General features: G+C 37.7%; 1 protein-coding gene across 1 annotated transcript; it reads right to left on the reverse strand.

Annotated features, from left to right (window-relative positions):
* Window positions 1–1,430: 1,430 nt before the first annotated feature.
* On the reverse strand, window positions 1,431–20,566 carry LOC115633150 (circadian locomoter output cycles protein kaput). Its single transcript, XM_030530560.1, has 9 exons — window positions 20,504–20,566; window positions 11,469–11,877; window positions 6,740–6,888; window positions 6,496–6,677; window positions 6,208–6,424; window positions 5,148–5,489; window positions 4,504–5,090; window positions 3,087–3,461; window positions 1,431–3,027 (listed from the first exon to the last, which is right to left on the reverse strand). Exons 2-9 carry the CDS (start codon window positions 11,504–11,506, stop codon window positions 1,873–1,875), a joined length of 3,045 nt encoding a protein of 1,014 aa, XP_030386420.1. The 5' UTR covers window positions 11,507–11,877; window positions 20,504–20,566; the 3' UTR covers window positions 1,431–1,872.
* Between the last annotated feature and the right edge of the window lie 273 nt (window positions 20,567–20,839).

The raw sequence follows: 20,839 nt of genomic DNA on the forward strand, positions 1-20,839 counted from the left end.
GCTAATACACAAGAAATTATATAATAATAGAAATACAAATTGCTCATTCGAGTGCGTTAAACAGTTTCAGCAGCTTTGCGAATACTCTTTACTTTACTTGCATATACAAGTACTACGTATATATTTAAAAAGAGTCCGGACTACTAATCCTAACAATTTGTATTTGAATGTTCACAGCTAATATTTTAGTTGCAGTCTCAACCTGAGCTTTCGAAACGTATTGTGTATAATGAGGGTTTCATTTATTACTAATACGCATAAGCATTAAGCATTAAACATACATTAATCTGTGTACGTATGTATGTGTGTGGTTGTGTGTGTAACTTCAAAAAGAAGCGCAGTCTTGAAAGAATATAGCTTAATCATTTTACATAAGTATTACGTATTAATAGTTGGATCTCTAAGGAAATCGCTAATTTCAATATAGATCAGGTTTTAGTTCTAATATCAGTGCAAAACCAAAGCATATGTATAGTTTTCGACTTCCAATGTTCAATTAATTGTGATAATATAAGAGGAGTACTCCCAGTAAGAGAATCTAGAAAATCGCCTGCCGTAGTCGGAAATTGTGACAAGCATTTTCAGAAATGTTGTGAAAACTATAATTTCAAATGAGCATTTTGGCTGAAGTTTTTAAAATCCTTTCGAACATGAAGAATCGAATTTTTCAATGTGTTTGATGGTCTGTAATTTTTTAATTTACATTTATTTTTGCCTTCATTCTGCAATATTTGGAATATTCTGAAACAATTTCTGACTAAACTTTGGGAGCAGAATTTAGAAAATAAAAATTCTGCTGAGAATTTTAAAATAAGAAAGTTAGAAGTTCTTCAGTTTTATGTCCCAATCAGTTGTTGTGGTAGAAATGGAGATCTGGTTTTTGATGAATTTTAATTTCTTAACTAGCAGAACTTGTTTCTTAATATAAGGAGTAATTCAATGTAATTTCGTTCACTTGAGGAATGATTTGTCCACGATTTGTATATTAGAAAGCTTTCCAAAATTGAACTTCAATTTCTTTTAAAGAAGTTTGAAGCTCTTTATAAAGCAACTCTATTTCCTTTAGTTTCGCAAAACTTCTAAGCAGTGCAAGAACTATTTGTCGTTTAGTGTCCAAAATTCTTCGTAAGGTGCAAACACGATTTATCGACCGTAATCTTCTTAGTATCATTGTGAAGTAGTAACTAAAACATTCCATCCCAACATCATCTTTTAAATTATTAGTTTTTAACTTTGTTTGCATTGAAAAGTAATACTTTAGATACATTTTCAATTTAATTTCGGAACTTCTTAAAAGTGCTGAGAGGATTTTTCGATACCATTAATACCAATGGCATTAAGATGGTTTGTAAAATTAAACTAAGACTTCGTATTAAGTATTTAAAATTTGTTTTCACTATAAATTTATTATACTATTTATACTATATGCTTCTTAGAATGCAACTGAAAATACTTTTTAGATTCATGTGCGATTTTCTTATATTTCGGCTAAATAATCGATGATAGTGCTCGATAATGCTGAATATCTTTGAGAAACTCAAATGGCTCGCCAATGTTTGCGAGAACTTAAAGCCAATGTGGAGAGAGTATATATTAATATACAAGTATGTACAATATGTACAAAATAAATTAGAAGTATACTCAGTCTGTTGAGATCTACAACTAGTGGTTCTTTCGGGGAAAGTACGATAGAGAGAGCCATGTGCTAAGCTGATGGAGGTTGATGGATTCAGCATGCGATATATGAAGGGTGCGACCTGAGGCCTTAAGACCTAATTACGACTAAGGGCTTACAATGTATATATATGTACATTAAGGAATTGGTTTTGATTTTGATATGAAGCCATTTAGCTTTCTATTTAGCTGCGCCCCTCAATTTTGACTGTTGCCCGTGCTGTGCGGAGAATTGAAAAGGTTCTGTGACTGTTCCTGCGACATCTGGAAGGGCACTATTTCCAGATCGTTTGGTAATTGGTTTGCGGTCTGATTGGAGTTGAGAGACTGGAATGCATTCGTGTTGAAGAAATTGCTCGAGGGCTGTTGTTGTTGTTGCTGCTGCTGCAACAATTGCTGATGATTCTGGAACTGATTGGCGGTGCTGTGCAACATTTTGTTCTCCTCGCTGTGTGTCTCCGAGCCATCATCGCTGATGCCCATGTGGAAGTTGAGCGACGGATTCGATTCGGTTGCCATTTGCATGTAGGAGAGCAGCGAGTCCTCGTTCGTGTTTTGAGGGGCATTTGAGCTGTTGTTGGTGTTGATGTTTCTGTTGTTGGTCGTGTTGCGGTTGCCGTTATTGTAGCTCTGATTATTATTGTTGTTGTTGTGGCCGGCATGGCTGTTGTTGTTGCTGCTGCCATTGTTGAGCTGATTTAGGCCCGACTGCGAGCCCAAGGACTGCAGGGGTGACAGATTGAGAAAGGCGTCAATATCCTCGATGTCCTCTCGCGACAGCATGTTGCTCTGCTGCTGCTGCTGCTGCTGGGCCTGTTGTTGCAGAAGCTGCTGCTGCTGCTGCTGTTGTTGTTGTTGCTGTTGTTGTTGTGATTGATGCATCTGCAGTTGTTGTTGCTGCTGCTGATTCGGCTGCTGCTGCTGCTGCTGCTGCTGATTCGGTTCCTGTTGCTGGTGCTGCTGCTGGAAATTGTGTTGCTGCTGATTGTGCAGATTCTGCTGCTGCTGCATTATCATCTGCTGGTCCTGCATCTGCTCGGAGTTCAGTGCAAAGCCGAACTGATTGAAATGCGGCTCAACTGTGTTGTTGCTGCCAAAGTAAAAGTTGCGCTGCTGATTGCTGCTGTTCACACTGCCCACATTTGTCATGTTGTTGGCGGCAAAGCCCATCGGCACCACGGGCTGCAGGTAGGTGTAGCGCGCGAGCAGCAACTGCTCGGACACAATGCGCAGCTCGTCCTGCTGCTGCATGATAAGCTTCTGCAGCTCGTCGTGTTTTCGCTGCAGCTGGTCCTGCAGCTGACTCTGCGTGGGCGTCATAACCACAGTGCCAGGTAGGTGTTCGGATTGTGCCTGAAAATAGTATGAATTAGTTGCAATAGCTTATCGTGCTGTGATTCCCTTTAACCTACAGGCAGTGGCGACAGTAATGGGGCCATTGGGAATGGACCTACGACCGGCTGAATTGGTATGGCAGTAAGGTACTGCGGGGGCTCCAGAAATGTCGGTGCCATCACCTGTGGACTGGTCAGCGGGTAAGTGGGCTGTGGAAGCTGACAGGCGGTGCTGCTCACGATTTGTGCGGGCGCCAGCGGCAACATTGGCAACATTTTGGGCTGGGCGGAGTTTTGTTGCAGTAGATGGTGCTGCTGATGCGACTGTTGCTGCTGCTGCTGATGCGTCTGCTGTTGCGGATGCGGCTGGAGGGGATGATGCAGTTGACCGCTACTGCTGTTGTGGTGATGATTATGCGCGCCGTGATGATGATGCGTGCGCGGTCGACTTTGCTGCAATAAAAGTTTGTTTTCCAGATCAATTAAAATTTACCTCCAAGTACACTGAACGTCAATATGTTTTGAAGCATCAGAGCTAGAAACACCAAACTTAAATTATTATACTGCTGGATGGAATTGACAATTCCTTATTTTTGCTCTTCTATGCTTCAACTGGGTTCCCAACGTGCGTTCGCCACCCTACACAAGCAGACTTCTGCTCAAAAATCTTCCTTCACTAACTAATCGGAGGACCGTCCTTGGAATTGTTTTTCTCCACAAACTTATTGTCTGTAGTGTCGATTCTCCCTCCCTTTCAACTTCTCAGTTCCTCGCAGAACAACAAGAAAATATCTTCCCTTTTCCTTGACGGATGTACAACTGATTATGCATCCCACAATCCTTTCCAGGTTTTCAATTACAAAGAACATTTTCACCTGCTCTCAACTGAACCGTCTCTTTCCTTAATAAAAGCCTCTCTTTTGAGCCATCTCCGGAATCTCCTACCAGGAACGTCTGTGTAACTAATTCTAAGCTTCTTTTCTCTGTTAAGCTTTTTAATTTGGTGGATCTATGATCGATAAACTAGTAATTTCATTAGATTTCTCCTACTTAGGCTTTCCTAGCTTATAAGGCTCTATTGCAGCCTTTGTATTATCATTGTTTATTGACATAAAAATATATTTTATAAATAAATAAATAAACTAGTTTACAGTCCCAATTCTATCAGCACATAAGTATATGTATGAGCCAAGAGTTAAGCTTATATATAATAACATAGTTAAATCAGGCTGTTCGTATGTTTGTCTGTATGAACGTTCATATCTTTCAAACGAAAAGATCTCGCGCCACCAAACTATTCATGCAAATACTTCCTAGCCTCATGAAGATCAAGTTTGTCAAAAGATATATAAAGCCGCCCCGAGAAAGATTGCTATTAGTTTCAAAGAAAAAGTTTCTTGTTTATTGAGATAACACTATCAGATGTATACCTAGTACGTTAGTTTTTTGATACGTCCCGCTATATTCTGGGGTTTAGATATTTGTTTGTACTTACCGAGCTCACATGCGTCATTAGGGACTGCCTGCTGGTGACGGAGTCCGCCGATATTGATGTCGAGTCGGACTCATTGCCACGATTGTTGTTGAAGTAGCATTTCCGTTTGGTCTTTGGCGATATGCCCGTTGAGCTGATGTTACCATAACTGGAGGCGGGTCTTGAGGTTTTGAGCGGATTGATTTGACAGGAACTGGATGCGGGTGCTGCCACCGTACCCGACCACATAGGCGAGGAGTCCACAGTCGGTGAGTTGGCCTCGTTGCCCAAACTGGCCAGCGTATTGCCGAGCAGGGTGCTGTCCAGATTTTGGCCGGTCAGATCGAAATCTCGCAGCGTCGCTGTGGCCGAAGCTGACTTCGTACTGCTGGCGGTGGAAGCGAGCGCTTTGCTGGACTTGCTGTGCTCCTTGTGGCTCTGTTTGATGACGTCGGCGTAGCTGACGACCTTGTGGGTGCACACCACATAGTCGGGCTTCGAGTTGTACTGATGGTAGGACACATAATAGTCCGTTTGCAGCCAAATCCATTGCTGTCCTTTGGTGAGGAATCGATAATAGCAGGACTTGCCCTCGCCCGTTTGACGCACTACATTAAATATCTGGATGTTAGTATTGTAAGAAAAGGCCTGTACTCTCTACTTACACTCCTCGTGGCAGGCCACAATGCTGTCCAGATCATCGAAATGGTAGTAATCATAGCCCGAAGTTCCCAGCACTTCGAAGGGCATATAGCCTATAATCGGTGGGGCTCGATGATCCAGAAACAGAAATTTCCACTCCATGCTGTGTTTTGAGGTAAACTCGTTGCTTGTAGGATCGATGATGCTCATCTCGCGTATCAGCTGTGGCGTTTGAATACGTCCCGTGCCCACGAAAACCAACTTCTTGTCCACCTCCACCGTCGGATTCAGCTGAAAGACTCGTGGCATTGTCTGACTACTCTGGCTATCCGAGCTCGATGAGGCGCTGGTGCTGGCATCGTTTCCTTTATAAATATTGAAAGAATTAGTATCTGTTGAACATAAGGGCTGCATCACAAAAAGCCTCAATTCAATTATTCATGTATATAGAGTATACATCTTCAACATCGTAAATAATTCTAGATTGATTTATTTTGGAGCTATTTCATTTTAAAAGCACGTTCATACCTAAAATGGATCTAATTGTTTCATTTTAATGTAAGTAGGCTTAGGCCTACAAATATAATTATGCCATATTCTGTGAACGGATCCCGAGTCGTGGGAATCCAACCAATCTCAAATATTTCAGTTTTGTATGCCTGAAGGTTTTCATAATTATATAATTGTATTTAATAAAATATTTTAATGGGAACTTTATCCAAGGTTTTAACTTAGGCGTTTGGGCTCCCAATTTTTGGTTTGAGAACCTTCTTTTAACTTCATTTTAAACCATTTTTCAATCGTGTTTTATCATTTCTCATTTTCAAAACACTGTGGAACTTCAAGGCTTGTGATGACATACTTTTTCAATATCATATCAAAATTCAAAATATCTAGAGGTTTGAATTAAATTGAATCTTAAAGAACGTTTTAATCCCTAACAAAAAATATACATTTTTAATTTGATTAGAAACTGATACAAAGACAATTCTAAATTTGCTAAGAAATTATTATTAGCAATTCAACATCGGAAACTTAGATATTTTGAATTCTGTAATCTTTCTGTATCTTGTTGCAACCTACGAAAGTAGCCCACAAATTTGATCAGCTCGTAGACATTGCCGTCGACATTCTTAACGCCACTGCGCTTCAGATGGGTATAGAAGGTGATCTGATTGCTGGCATTGATGTCCGTCTGACGGGGCTCAATCACAGGCGTGGGATTCAGGAATATGTTGAGCAGAGCCTCATGATCCATTTCGTAAGCCAGATCATAGATGGACTTATTATATAGATCTTGCTGTGGAATATTGGAATAAGAAGGTGGATGTGAGCTTCGGCTGCCGAGAAATGGCCAAGAACTGGACTTACCGGCAAATAGCCCAGCTGTGAGGTAATACTTTCCGATGCATAGAATATGGTGCCTGTGCAGCTAAATACTATGATGAAACCATCCAGTGACTCCAACATTAAATGCGTAAACTCGTCGTTGGTAAGAAATGTGGGCTTCCAGTCTTGTTGTATCTCAAAAACCTTCGAACGATCTGTGGCCTCTGCAATGTGAACGGCGGATTAATTTTTTTTTCAAATGCACCTTTTTTCATAGCTAGTGTACCATTATGATTCTTCAGGAATGCTATGGTCGACTTCAATACTGTCGATTTATCCATTTTGCGATTCGATGTGGAAATCAAAGCGCTCAGATCATTGACCAGTGAATTGAACTGGTCGCGTCTCTTTTTCTCGCTGGCATTCCGAGATTTTCTGCAAAGAAAACTGCGAGTTACATAAACGATGATTCGAAGGTAAGGTTAAGCATCCGTAAAAAATAAAAGCGTTATTTCCACCCCTTTTGCTCTGATATTTTTGTTTGCCAGTCGGCTGGCGACTGCCAGCCACCAGCCTTCTGCTGCCACCCGACAACCTTGCGCCCTTCACATCTGCCTGCCCACGTGTGTCCCATTGTGTGGCGTTTATTAGACAAATATTCCCATATGCGCCCACACCCCCACGCAACTACCTGTATCTGTATCAGTATCAGTATCTGTAGCAGCACCAGTAGAAGTGGTGACGCTGATGGTTATGGTGACGGACATCCATATGGGTGTACGGCTGTACACCATATCCGGAATGGTGGACTACAGCTGAGCTGTTCCAGCCTCTTTCCTCCTGCCCATGTCGTTTCGCATTTGTTGCGCTAGAGCTCACAGTTTTGAGCGTCTTTTGTGCATCTGACATCTACATGTCAGACGTAGGCGGTTTTGTTTATGCATCGAGAGAGTCACACACACACACACACACACACACACACACACACACACACACACACACACACACACACACACACACACTTTAACACACTCTAACACATATGTGGATATGTAAACATAGCTATGTTTGTGTAGAAAAAATTGTCGATGAACTCGTATGTCTTACTTATTGGGTATGTTCCCAAAATGAGTCATTTACATATTTTAAAAGATTGATTTTGTTCTTGACTGTTTGAAGAAGCTGCAATAATCATTCTTTTAATTTAGAGAAATAATGCTAGTATTTATTTAAATATATTTTTTTGACTTTAAAGCTACACTTAACAGCAATGAAATGCTTTCTTTGCATCATCCAAAACAGCTTTAATATGCTTTAAATGCTTTGGAATAATTTTTGTGGTACACACTAGCTTTAAATGACAAAAAATAAAAAGTGACATGGAAACATACTTCATAAAATGTATAAAAGTTCCCTTATTGTTTTCAAAACTAAGTGCAGCATTTATTTTATTTAAATGTTTAAGCAATAGAAGTAGAAGTATTCAAAGCTTGATGCGACAAATACAAGTTGTTTATGCTCCGGCCTCTAATACCAAATCTGTAAGCTAATGATTCCAAAGACACCTTTAGTTACTTTAATGTCAATGTCCTGTTGATTAAGATTAGGGAATTAACTCTTGGTTTGGAGTGTTTCCTTTCCACGAAATGAAAACCAAACTAATTCATAGAAATCATGACAGGCGTAGACTAATTATTTTTTTCGTTTTATCCTTTAATTGTAACTAACTGACCAAAGCTTATTAAATGTCGTCAGCTATAAGTATATTGACTATATTTAATTACTTCTGCAAATATATAATGAAATATTTGTGAGTAAACACGAATATGGTAAACAATTTTTGCTTTTTTGTAATTATCACAAATATTTGATTTTTGTAACCTGTATTAGGCAGGAGAAAGCATCTTCGACCCCATCAAGCTTTATTTAAATAATGGCATTCACCATCTCAGTAAATAAATACACTTTCCACATACTTTAAATAGAAGATATTCACCTTATGTTGTGAATATTCAAAGTTAGATGCTTACAAGCAAATAAAATATTTGAATCACCTGGCAGTAGAATTGTTTGCAATGCACAATTTTTATAGCCTGTACCCAAAGGGTGAAAGGCTATACTAGTTTTGTGCGCATGTATGTAACACACAGAAGGAGGCGTGGCAGACCCCACAAAGTATATATATTCTTGATCAGGATGAGAAGACGAGTCGATATAGCCATGTCCGTCTGTCCGTCTGTCCGTCTGTCCGTCTGACCGTCTGTCCGTCTGTCCGTCTGTCTGTATGAGCGCAAGGATCTCAGTAAGTACAAGAGCTAGGATAACCAAAATTGGTATCAAGGTTCCTATAAGCCCTAGGCAGAACGAGTTTGTTTATTTTTTCTGATACACCCCCCCACTCCCCCGCAATTCGTATTTTTTCTTATAACTTCCGTAATTCTCGGAATTTTGAAATCAATTTTGGTAGGTACATCCAGTTAGTACTAATGTGTCCGTGTGCCAAATTTCATCATGATAGGTCAATTCTGAAGAAAGTTATAGCCATAAGTAAAATCGCTGCTCATGCGCTGCCTCTGTCGGCAGCGCTGCCCGCAGCTGTTGTTGTTGTTGCTGCTTTGGTTTAACTTTGTGCTGCATACATACACGCATATAAACACGCATAGGTACGTGATGTAAATGTATGCTGTTTAAACTGAACATAAACATGTATTCTAATTTAATTTAATTAATTATTTTAATTAATTAATTCATTCATTTTTTTTAATAATTTAATTTTTAAAAAATTTTTTTTTTTTTAATTTTTTCCTTTTTGTGGAGAGTACAGGCTATTTTACTGTCGGGCTTGCTCGACTGTAGCGTTCTATCTTGTTTTATATTAGAATGAAAAACTTGCTTTGTTATTGGCGAGAAGACATTTACCTTTTAGCTCCTTCCTCCACAATTACATAATAAGAAACTCACTTTATGGCGTTGGCTTGTATTGCGGAAATTTGTCAAGATTCGTGGCTCTTAACACTTAGCTAAGGAAGTTCTAATTAATTAAATATATACATAATTGAATGTATGAAATGCTGAGCTCTACTCAATTATGTATTCATTACTTTTCTTGAAACTCAATATTGCTCGCCCCTCTCCACATCCCTCCCAACCACAATTTAGTTTCCACAGCCCGCTTATGATGTAATCCGGCAGTTTTTGCATATTGCCCAATAGCATATAAATAATTGCATAAGCATAAGCACATATATACATTATTTAATTATAATTAACCATGTCCATGGCCACGCGAAGTGTTTGCCGTAAATCAAATCGAATTTGTCTCAAATTACATTTAATTTCCAGCTCTGTAATGCCTCGGAATGAAAGCGAAGACTAATTGCATTTCTTTTTCGGTGGGCTACCTTTTCATTGGCCGTTGATTATAACATTCAAGCATACTATATACTAATGTACTATACTTGTATATATGAATGCTAGAATATTATAGATGTCTGCTAGGGTTTATATTACCTGCAAAAAATTGCTAACAATCCAGAGAAACAACTGGAACGTTTGGTGACTGGACACTTAAAGTGTTTGCTTCGACACTGTTTATGTTTTGTTTTGAATATTTTATTATGGCAACAGCATAATTTTTATATAAATTATGTACGAGCATATAAGCACATTATGTGGCCGAAATCTTTGTGACTATAGTGACTCGTATATACATGTTTTAAGAAGGAATAACATAAGTCCAAGACACTGAGTTATATAATATAATAATATTTTATTTATTGGAATTTGAAAGTCTACGCCCTTTGTTTTTTTATCCAACGAGCTTGGCGATGCCCGAAAATTTCTCAAGATATTAGCAATATTCAAAGGTATGAATTCGGAAAATTATTGACAACATGTGATATTAATGGATTTGTGTGTTTTCTCTTCTAATTTAAAAGAGCAACACTTACTAATATGTACAATAGTTATTTGATTGAATTCCAATTATTAAGGAGTTCGATAGCTGATTGATTTCCTATACCAAACATCGACTCAGTAGTTTCCAGAAACAACTGAGTGAAATATTGTTGTTTTTTGTAAAACATTAATAAGTTGAATAATAAGTTAATTGAACTAATTTCACTTCTTGATATGAAAAATATATTATTGGGCTTCATCTGCACTGAATTCCATACCTCTATTGACATTCCAAACTGAAGACAGATGGTCCTTTCTGATACGACAAAACTTAATTTGAAAAAAGACTTTTTATCAAACTTTAATTACGACCAAACTTAATTTGAAAAAGAACTTTTAAACACACATTAATTAAATACTTTTTTTGGCTTGATTAAATGTGATACTTAAATATATTGGTTTAAAGCAGCATTCATATTATATATTTTATATTTCACACTGCTGATTCATGTTTAGTGCTTCGTTGGCAGAAAGCCATCTAAGTGAGTTTAGCACTTCAGTCTTTCATGCAAATCGAATAATTTTGAGGAGAGCTATAGACGAAGAAACTTAAAGCTGGGAATTTAAAATTCTCCCGTCTCTCGTATTCCGAATACATTTAGCGCTTTTCAAATATTTACGTATGTTGCCACAAAATCTTAAATCCCCTTCCTTACTATTTAAAATCTGCTAGTGTTGAAGTCATTGATAGTTGGTTAACAAAGTGAATTACTTATGTAGTTCGAATTTCTCTCTTACTCATTCACTCTCTCAATGGAAAATTTTACGTTTCCACATGCCTTTTAATTTTGTGTGTGTAAGTAATAAATAGAATAGAAAAAGATGAAGAAATGTAAATGGAAATGGGAAATGTATCGACATTCGACCCACATGCGCAGTTAAGGCACCATTTGCTGTCTCAGCACCCACCTTAGTATCTATCATCCATCCTCGACGTGTAGCGTACGCTCGTCTATATCTATATCTACGTACTGCCTGCCAGCCATGAGACAAACTGTCAGTTGCAGTTTCTTCATGAGGCCTTCAGTCGCGCTTTTATGAATAGGAAACACGCTTACCTTTTCGTATCATCCTTGTCATCGCTCTCATCGTCCATCTTCGTATTTATTAAATAATCCAGTTCAGTTTCAGCTTCAGTTTTCAGTTGCTTTCAATTTCCGTATCTTATATCTCTCTCTTCTCTCTTCTTGTTGCTGTTTCTGTTGTTGTTGTTGTTGTTGAAATTTTCACACTGTTGATTCAAAAACTGACTTTGGTAAGCACAAAACAATTTTTGGCAAGAACTGCAAATTCTGCCGCCACTTAATTTACATTATTTCCACTTTGCTTTTGTTGCTGTTTAGTATTTCATAATACGTTTCATTTGTTGCATATTGCATGGGATGCCTGCTACTTAGGTAACATTTACTTTGCAGCTGATTTCAATATGTTCATTGGAGTGCCACATTTTCTTGGAACTTCTCAGTGCTGCGAGTGTAAATTAGATGAGATTTTATTACAATTTTGATTTATATGCAACACCTTTGTTGTAGATTTGTAGATTGTTTTAAACGCACTTTTCCACCGTCGCGTAATTTGCAACAACAAAAAAAAAAATATGAATATTAATTCGACCGGAAACAAATGATTTATTGAAGCGCGCGCACCTTCCGTCAGCAACAAGTGCAGTTCAGTTTCTGACGCTCGCCTTCTCGAGCTGCTGCCACAGCATTACACACTCGCTCAGACACACACACACACACACACATTCGCACACTCACACAGCCACACACTCAACTGCCTTCATGTCTACAAGTATTGTCCTCGTGCGTGGGATCTGGCGCAGTGGCTGCTGCACTTACGTAATGCCAGCATTGGCTTCGTTGAGCTGCGCCTGCGCATGTGCCGCACACAGACAGCCCAGTGGCGAATTTGCTCGGCACCAATGAGGAGTGCATGCCATCGCCATCTACACGGACGCGTATCCACATATCGAGGCTCGGCTGCATTTGCAACCCCTAAAAAGTATGCTACCTTCGCCTCTGTTACAAAATGCGCTGCGACGTCGACTGTGACGGCGACAGCGACTGTGACTGTGACGACGACTGTGACGCCGCTGGCGACTGCAGCTGCGACTCTGACGCGTTCTCTGCTCTGCTGCGACAAATGCCATAACAACCTTTTGAGCTGCTTTGGCTACGGCTATGGCTATGGCTGTGGCTGTGGCTATGGCTTTGGCTGCCTCTCCACTGCTTCAGTTCTCACTCCTATTGTTGTTGCTGCCGTCGTTTTGGGGGTGTGCGTAAGCAGACCTCACTTTCTATGTGTGTGTGTCTGCTCCGAACCGACCAATTGCCTGACTGCATTTCATTTGGCTTTTGGCTTATTTTTAGCTCTTCTGCCAGGCATACAAGTATTGCATAATTCGGTGACTATTGAAAGCTACAATAGAGTCGATATTATTCCTACAAAGTTCATTTGAGTTTTTCCATTCTACGGAAATTTCTGTTCAGTATTCTCGCAAGCAAATCAAATGGATAAGCTACAATAGAATTCACAGTAAAACTTTTCCTGCTGCTTTCTTGGCTTTCCTTCTCCACCAGAAAGTCAAAATAAAGTTGACGTCGTTCTTTAAATACATACAACACGCACTTGGATATAAACTTTAATTGCAATGAATTATATACATAGTATGTATATATTAGATGTAATGTTTTAAAAAGAACCTAAGCGACATAAAGGCACAAGCTTTCGTTTAATTTAAATCAAATTCATGCCTTCTTTAATTTGTACTTTACTTCAATTAGTTTTGTTATTTGTGCATTGTTGAATGTATTCCAGCAATTTCTTCCTGGCGTTCACTATTAGAATTATACATACCAACAGACGATGTATAGTAAATGATTTATTGACAGAAAACAGAACACCTTAAATACTCATGTGTATCTTCAACTACTTTGGAATCAACTGATTTGTCCATCATTAACACTAATTGCTCTATTGAAAGCAGTAGCTGTGAAGTCTAAACCTCCAGCAGGATGGTATAAAAAAAGAGGGTGAACTACCTTCGGTTGACATTTAATTCAAAATTCTATATGTTGTTTGGACAAGCTGGTTTTGGTTGGTTATTTCACAGTGCCAGATATTTCATTGTCTCTATTAGTGGATCACATCACCTTAACCCCCCCAATACCTCAGCACACCGTTGTGGATAGCATTTTTGCAAATCCGCCGGCTTTACATCGAGGTTGTAAACGAACTAATTAATGCTTTGGTTGAAGATTCACATAATGCCACTATACCTGTAGTAGAAATATCGCTTTATCATTATTTATGTTATTAAAATATTTCACTTTATTGGCTTGCAATAAGCCACACCATTGTGCTCGTAAAGTTTTGTTATGCTTAATCGATTAATTTCCAAAACTGATGGATCTTTTCGATTTATAAACATCTGTTGAAGTTGAAATTGCGTCTACTCTTTACTAAGACAATCCTTCTTCGATGTCTGCGTTCCCAAAAGCGTCACTTATGCCTTATTAGTGTACTCGAAGAATTTCTTACTTTGAAATAATATAACTCGTAATTTATAAAAGTTTCAACTTTTTGTTCTTTTATTTCATTAAAATAACTTCACGATTCGATTCCATATGAACTTAAAAAAATTCTATCCAAATAAGGTTAAGCTCTTTCAATCAATCAACTAGCTTTTGAGGATTTCAACTGAAAGAGTGGTGTCAACCTTTCGTTTTTTATTCTAATTAAAGTATTCCCTTTACTTTAGGAACAAAACAAGTTAACTTTTTTTCTTCACATACCTTCCACATGCTAATATCAAATTATATTCACTTTCAATTTTCAAGGGAACCAACCCTAAGACAGAAAGCTGTTCAACTTGAAGTGTGAAAAGTGAGTTAAGTGGGTAAGCAAATGAACTGCACTCCGAACCAAATGCGAATTCATATGCAACAAACGATATCGTGTATTGTTCAACAATAACTTTCTTAATTGCCAAATGGAGGGCTTCGTACGCGCAATTTCTTGACACAAAGTTTTTGCAGTTTGCGCATAACTGGGAAGTTAAGGGAAAATGTGGCAGAAAGGTTGGCTAACAAAGGCGCAAAAAGAAAACCTACGAGGCAGCTGAAAAACTTGCACAGCTGCTGCCTTTTAATGTCAATTGCCAACGGCTGACGTTGTTGGCTGCGAAAAAGGTGTAAAAACGCCACGCGCCGTTCATTAAAATAAATTAAACGCCTGCTTTAAATCTTGGCCAACACACAATGCGATAATAAACGCTCAAAGCGGAATCGGCTTATAATGCCAACACACACGACTTTTGATCTCCATGATTATGTGTGTGTAATTAATCCGCTTGTCCGTTTGGCCGTTTGACCAGCAAGTGAAGCATTAAACGACCCATAATTTCCCACATGTATTCCTGCATTATAAAAAGTAAACACATTTTAAATACACTTCAAAGCCATTCGCCCCAAACCCCCGCAATCCTTGGCAAGTGTCGTCTGTTGGTTAACCCTAAGTAGTTGTTGCTGGCTTTGTGTTGGCGCGCCAAACAGGACAGACAGCAGGTAATACGGCTAATTGCCAACGCTGGCCGTATGGCTCGTCTTGCAATTAGTGGCGACTCTCTTGGCTGCAAGTCGAAGCTGCAAATTGTTTGGTGGGCGTTACCTTGCCGCAAAGCGCAGCACTAAGTTTGAAACCAGAACATTTAGCGCGTTCCCAACTGTAGATATTTAAGTTAAGAAAATAGAGTATTAACTGAACTTAAAGAGGATTTTAATATTAATAAAATATATACATTCTTGCCATATATACATTCTTGCCCGTACTTTAGAAAGAATAAATTGAGATATAGAAATGAAAGTAGAACTGATGGCCACATCTCACCAACCATGAAATGTCCTTTATTTTGAATGCAGAATCGAATTTGGAATTTTGAATACATATTCACGGAAAATGTGACATCATCTTAAACAAATAACAAAGTTTTGATTTGATTTTCAACATTGACTCTCTATTCAAAGCTATCGGATTGACTTATGATTTAGCAGAAATTAATTTTTAGATAAAGCCGATAAACTAGCTGAAAATATGTGAGAATTTTTAATGAATATTGACTAGTCGAGCTGAAGTAAAAGAAAACTAGTGCAGTTTTTTATCAGCAATTAAAATCAATATGCATGTTTAGCATTTGCATTTTAGCAGTAGTAGTAGTATTATTAGCATAGAACCTCTTTCCCTACTATTCTCAAGATAATTTCGTTTTGATGAAGTTGGAACAGGAATTGTGCTTAAAAACGCCGTGCACATCCCAAAACAACCGACACAATAATTAAGTTAAGTTAATTGCATTGCTATGAGAATTCTGAAACTTGTTTATAGTTCTTTGAACAAAGTTTTGTATTAGCTTAGTAATATGGAATTTCTGTTCACAAATAAAAAAATAAAATTACAAAATTGAACAATGGTATTTTACACTATTGAAATGTTAAAACGAAGCCAAAACTACTAAAGTGCTTTTCAGTTCAGTTTAATTTTTTTGTGTATTTTGAATCCCACATCTGCTATCACAAGTAAATAAAAAGAATATAATGCCGAGTAAGACAAACTTAAAACCAAACTTGTTATAGTCGAGTCAGTCAATCACTTGTGTACCGTGGACCCTGTTTCCTTATACAGCCATTCAGTTAAAACAAACTTTGATCTACCAATCATTCCCATATTAATTAGCCATGCGCTCTGTCACGCCTCCTTCTTACTGTTACACACATTTGGCATTTAAACTTTCTATTACATATTACGTTTGGGAATAATTATACTTATAAACCATTCGTATATTACTTCGATTTATTAATAGTTTTGGGAATAAAATAATAAAAAGTTCAAACCAACTAAAAAAAACACATACAAAAATACCAACATTATTATTTTATAATTTAAAACAACAAAATAAAATTAAAATCGTTAGAGCATGAAAAGAGCATTGAAATGAGTCAACAAAAAATTTAAATAAAAAGTTGTTTGTGAAATTAAATCTGCATTTCATATACATACATGCTACTTATAAATAATAATTAAGCACATTATTCGAATTATATATCAAGCTGTTCGGATCAGCTTTCTGCTTGCCATGGATCTCTAGAACAACTCGATTAATGCATAAAACGTCTTTTGAAGTGTCACGAATTATGACTTTAATCAATCAAACGCACAATCACTCTTCAGATCCAATCGCTCGTATTTTATATTTATTATACTCGTGGAATTGCACCCCCTTCTCTCTCAATGCACGGCATTTGGCATTGAACAATGCGGAAGCAAAAGGCCAAAGCACAAAAGCCGGTTGGGCCGAGCGTACCGAATGGATGACAACGACGAAGTTTACTCAACCCGCTAGCGAAGATCGTTGACTGACCTACTCACGACAGCTGCAACAACAACAACAACGACAGCTATCAAATATTCTCTCGCACGCTCTCCCGCTTTGCCGCTCTCCCACTCTCACTCTCTCTCTCTTTCTAATGCAATGCAGGCCGACTCACGTAATTTGATTGCATTTCTAAAGCTTCGCTCTGCGCGCAATTATCGCATAGTTTGCGTTTGTATGTGTGTGTGTATGTGTGTGTGTGTGTGTTTGCGTTTGTGCTTGCATGTGTGCGTGTTTGATTTCTTTGTTAGTGAACTTGAGCTTTTTGCCATTGCTAATTGCATTGCGATTACAACATAGCACTTGTGTGCTTGTGTGTGTGTGTGTGTGTTGATAACACTCAAAACTCATACGCCCCGTGGCTCGTAGGGCAGCTTTTTCCGTTCCGCCTTTTGTAAAGCTCTGCTCTGCTCGATAGTTGTAATATTTTTTGTCTCTTTCCCACACACATGCAATCGTCGTTTATGCTTTGTCTTCGTTCGCCTCTACAGTTGCTCGTGTCGCTGCTGCTGCTGTTGTTGTTGCTGCTGCTGTTGTTGAGTTTTTATTCTCTAAACTTGACTTAATTAAATTTTTCACTATTTTTATTTTTATCTTTTGCCAATTGCCGTTCATTGATTTATTTAATGCCGCCCAGTATGTGTTTTGTATTGTTTGTTGTCGCTTTAGTTTTTCCCATTTTCCGTTTTGTTTCCTCTTTCCAAATTATTGTTGCTAATGGGCAGCTGGGTTATTGACAAGTTTAATATTTAGTTACTCGTTCTACCTTTCCTATTTTTATAGGGTTAAAGGCCCCACCACTAACCGGTTCTCAATGGTTGTGCAGCTACCACATACTATAGTAAATATTTAGAATACTATATACTACTATGCAGGTACTACTCGTATATATAGTGAGTGGTGGTAAGTGCATTTTGCTATTGCCGTTACTGCCGCGTCGTTAAATTGTACGGGCTTGTGCAGCAATCAATAGATTTATTCAAAGTTCTCCACGATCTGAAATTTCCTGAGTCATTCTGGTGCCGGGGGATTTTCATAGAACAGGGGATATAAGATATAGTGAGAAGCTCGCGTTGAAGGAATTTCGGATAAAGCTTCGAATGGTCAGTATAATTTCCTACAGATAAGATTAGATAACGCGACCCAACTCCGTAATTATCTCAATAGCGGCACAATGATTTCTTATCGTACGAAATGGGGGCACAATAGAACTACAAGATCATTTCGACTTGTCCATATCTGTTACGTTTTCTTCAACATTGTATACCGAACTGCCACCAATTCAGAAATGCTGATATAGATAAATAAACTATTTTCTATTCTTCTCACTTCAGCCTTTTAACAATGTTGTTTGAACATTTCTGCTTTTTTTAACTTTAAAAATGTTATTACTAAATTGTTAGCGATTTTTGTAAAAGTAATTATTGTTCAAAAAAACAGTAAAAACCTTAAATCTAGGACAGAGCCCCTAACATCTATCCTGTTCTCTAATTTGTATTTATTTTTTTGTGCTATGAATTACAAAATTTCAAGTGATGATACGAAGAATGAAAAATTATATTCAATTAATTATACAAAATCGCAACCCCTTAAATGGAGATTTCCAATCTGAAGAAACAGAATAATACCGTAAAAAGTAATACAAGCAATGACTATCCCGAATGGTAAATCCAAAAATGGTGACCCCTAAAATATCGACCGAAGAGTGGTGACCCTTGAATAATAAAGTGTTAAGCGCGTCAACTGATATCAAAACATGGATATGATCGCAACTATAGTGTCTCCTCCAATAAATTTTCTGTGGGTGTGTGTTCAAAAGTGGTATTTGAAGTCGCCACTCTTAGAAGTCAGCACGACGATGGTGTACGCAAGAAAGTCCTCAGAAATTGTAATCCCAAAAGGGATGATAATAATTTTGATGATCCCACAATTTTGACACCCCATTTGCAGAGTACTAATAAGTGACTGTAAAACTCCTATTCATCCCCATGGGAAACTAAAGGTGGCAAGAACTAAAATGGTGACTCCAAAAATTATTACAATCTACTCTTCAAATCCTTTTTTGAATTGTCGATGTCAGATTACACGTTGTGAGTCTTTATGGGAATACTCCCTACCTCTGTTCAATAGGAGTTTCAATTAATAAGTTGAAAATGTCTCCTACTCTCCCGACCATTATGTTTAGAGCTGTATATACAAGTATTTATAAATGCATTGTGTAATTATTCTTGATTATTATGTCATAGTTTATTGTTATTGCATTGAAATAAAGTTGTGTTGGATTGTTCAAAATGGGTATGTTCTACTTTTTTGTTTGTTTATAATTTAGTTGTCAATTGCGAATTGAAACAAAATGGAAAGCCATTGCCATTGGCTGGCTGGCTGGCTAGCTAGCTTGCTGGCTGGCTTGCTGGCGCATGATCGCCGTCAGCTACACTCACACTGTCCCGCAGTCCACAATAAACCCTTGCAAAGTGCACACGCGCACTTACACTCACGCACATGCACATGCACGCGCGCACACACACACACACACACACAGACGCACACGAACGCTCGTTGATGACGTTTCGGAATGACGTTGCTGGCCGGCAGTCGGTCGGCTAGTCTGGTAGTCAGTTAGTCAGTCAGTTAGTTAGTCGGTCAGCCAACAAACGACTTTGACAATGAAAATTACAATAACAGAAAGAACCTTGGAAGCAAGTAGAATGGAAATAGACAAAAAACAGAAGAAATGATAGAAAGAAGCAAAGGAAGGCGGCAGCAGCAACTTTAGAGCTGTTCAAAAAACAAGAGCTTTTAGAAACATTTTCTTCCTCTGTGTACGTGTTTGTTGTTGATTTTTGTTTTGTATTCGCTTTGCACTTATTTCTCTGCTACTTGTTCTTCTTCCTCTTCGTTGCACACACGTAGATAATTTTTGGTTGAATGCACTTTTGATTATTTCTCACTTGCCTGTTTCTTCACATATAACTATATACTTATATATATTTATATATATGTACATATAATTTAATTGCCGTATCTCTCTATAGGGCGCGTTGTTAATGGGTTTTGTTGTCAGTTCGATTTTGCACTTTAGTGGCGCACACGTCGTATGCTTAATTATTATTATTTATAACGATATACTCTGCCGCTGAGTTGTAACGGAAATTTAAAAACCATATAGGTTGTACATTTTTGGATATTTTTGATAAATTCCTACAAATTTTCCAACTTTTAAAAATGATTTAGAAAATTTATATAATATTTGAAATTTATTTTACATATTTTCTCATTTTGGGAAATGTTGCTAACATTTTCTAAAATTTTAATAATATTCAAACATAACATTTTTATACGATTTTTCTATTTTGTTTTAAAAAAATGTTATTTAACATGAGATAATATTTCTGCAAATAATCGAAGCAAGTTTTTAATACACACTTCCAGTGGGGCTGTTTTTGCATTCTTTTTGTTTTGCTACTCAAGCATTAACTTTTAAAAATTACATAATATATTAATTGCAACATTTTTGCACTCATTTCATTTTTATTTTTTACTTTTTTGGTATTTTCCGTTACACTTAATTTTTGCTGCTTCGGCAAAAAAAATCAATTATTCGCACAGTTTTTGGTAAACACATATTATTTTTCATTTTTCTTAATCATTTATTACTGTTACCACATTTTTGTTTCAGCAGAGTTTTGCGTTCAGCTTGCGCGTTTCTTCAGAAACCGAATTGAAATTTTTGTAGGGAGGGAATTAAGATCGGGCACGATTCCGAAAACGAGTGCGTGCTATTCGCGATCGCGTCGAGAGCTGACGAGATAGAGATCGAGGGTTACACGAAACGCGCAAAAATAGAAATAAAAGAAACGGTACTTTTTGTTTCTAAATAATAAAATGACAATAGCAGAAATATTTGTAAAGATGCATGCAGTATAAGTGTTTGCTGCTGTTGATGTTGTTGCTGTAGTTGCTGCTGTTGTTGTTGTTGTTGTTGCGCCTTGGGGTATT

The sequence above is a fragment of the Scaptodrosophila lebanonensis genome, unplaced genomic scaffold (assembly GCF_003285725.1).
Source record: "Scaptodrosophila lebanonensis strain 11010-0011.00,11010-0021.00 unplaced genomic scaffold, SlebRS2 tig00001415-arrow-pilon, whole genome shotgun sequence".
Lineage (NCBI taxonomy): Eukaryota > Metazoa > Arthropoda > Insecta > Diptera > Drosophilidae > Scaptodrosophila > Scaptodrosophila lebanonensis.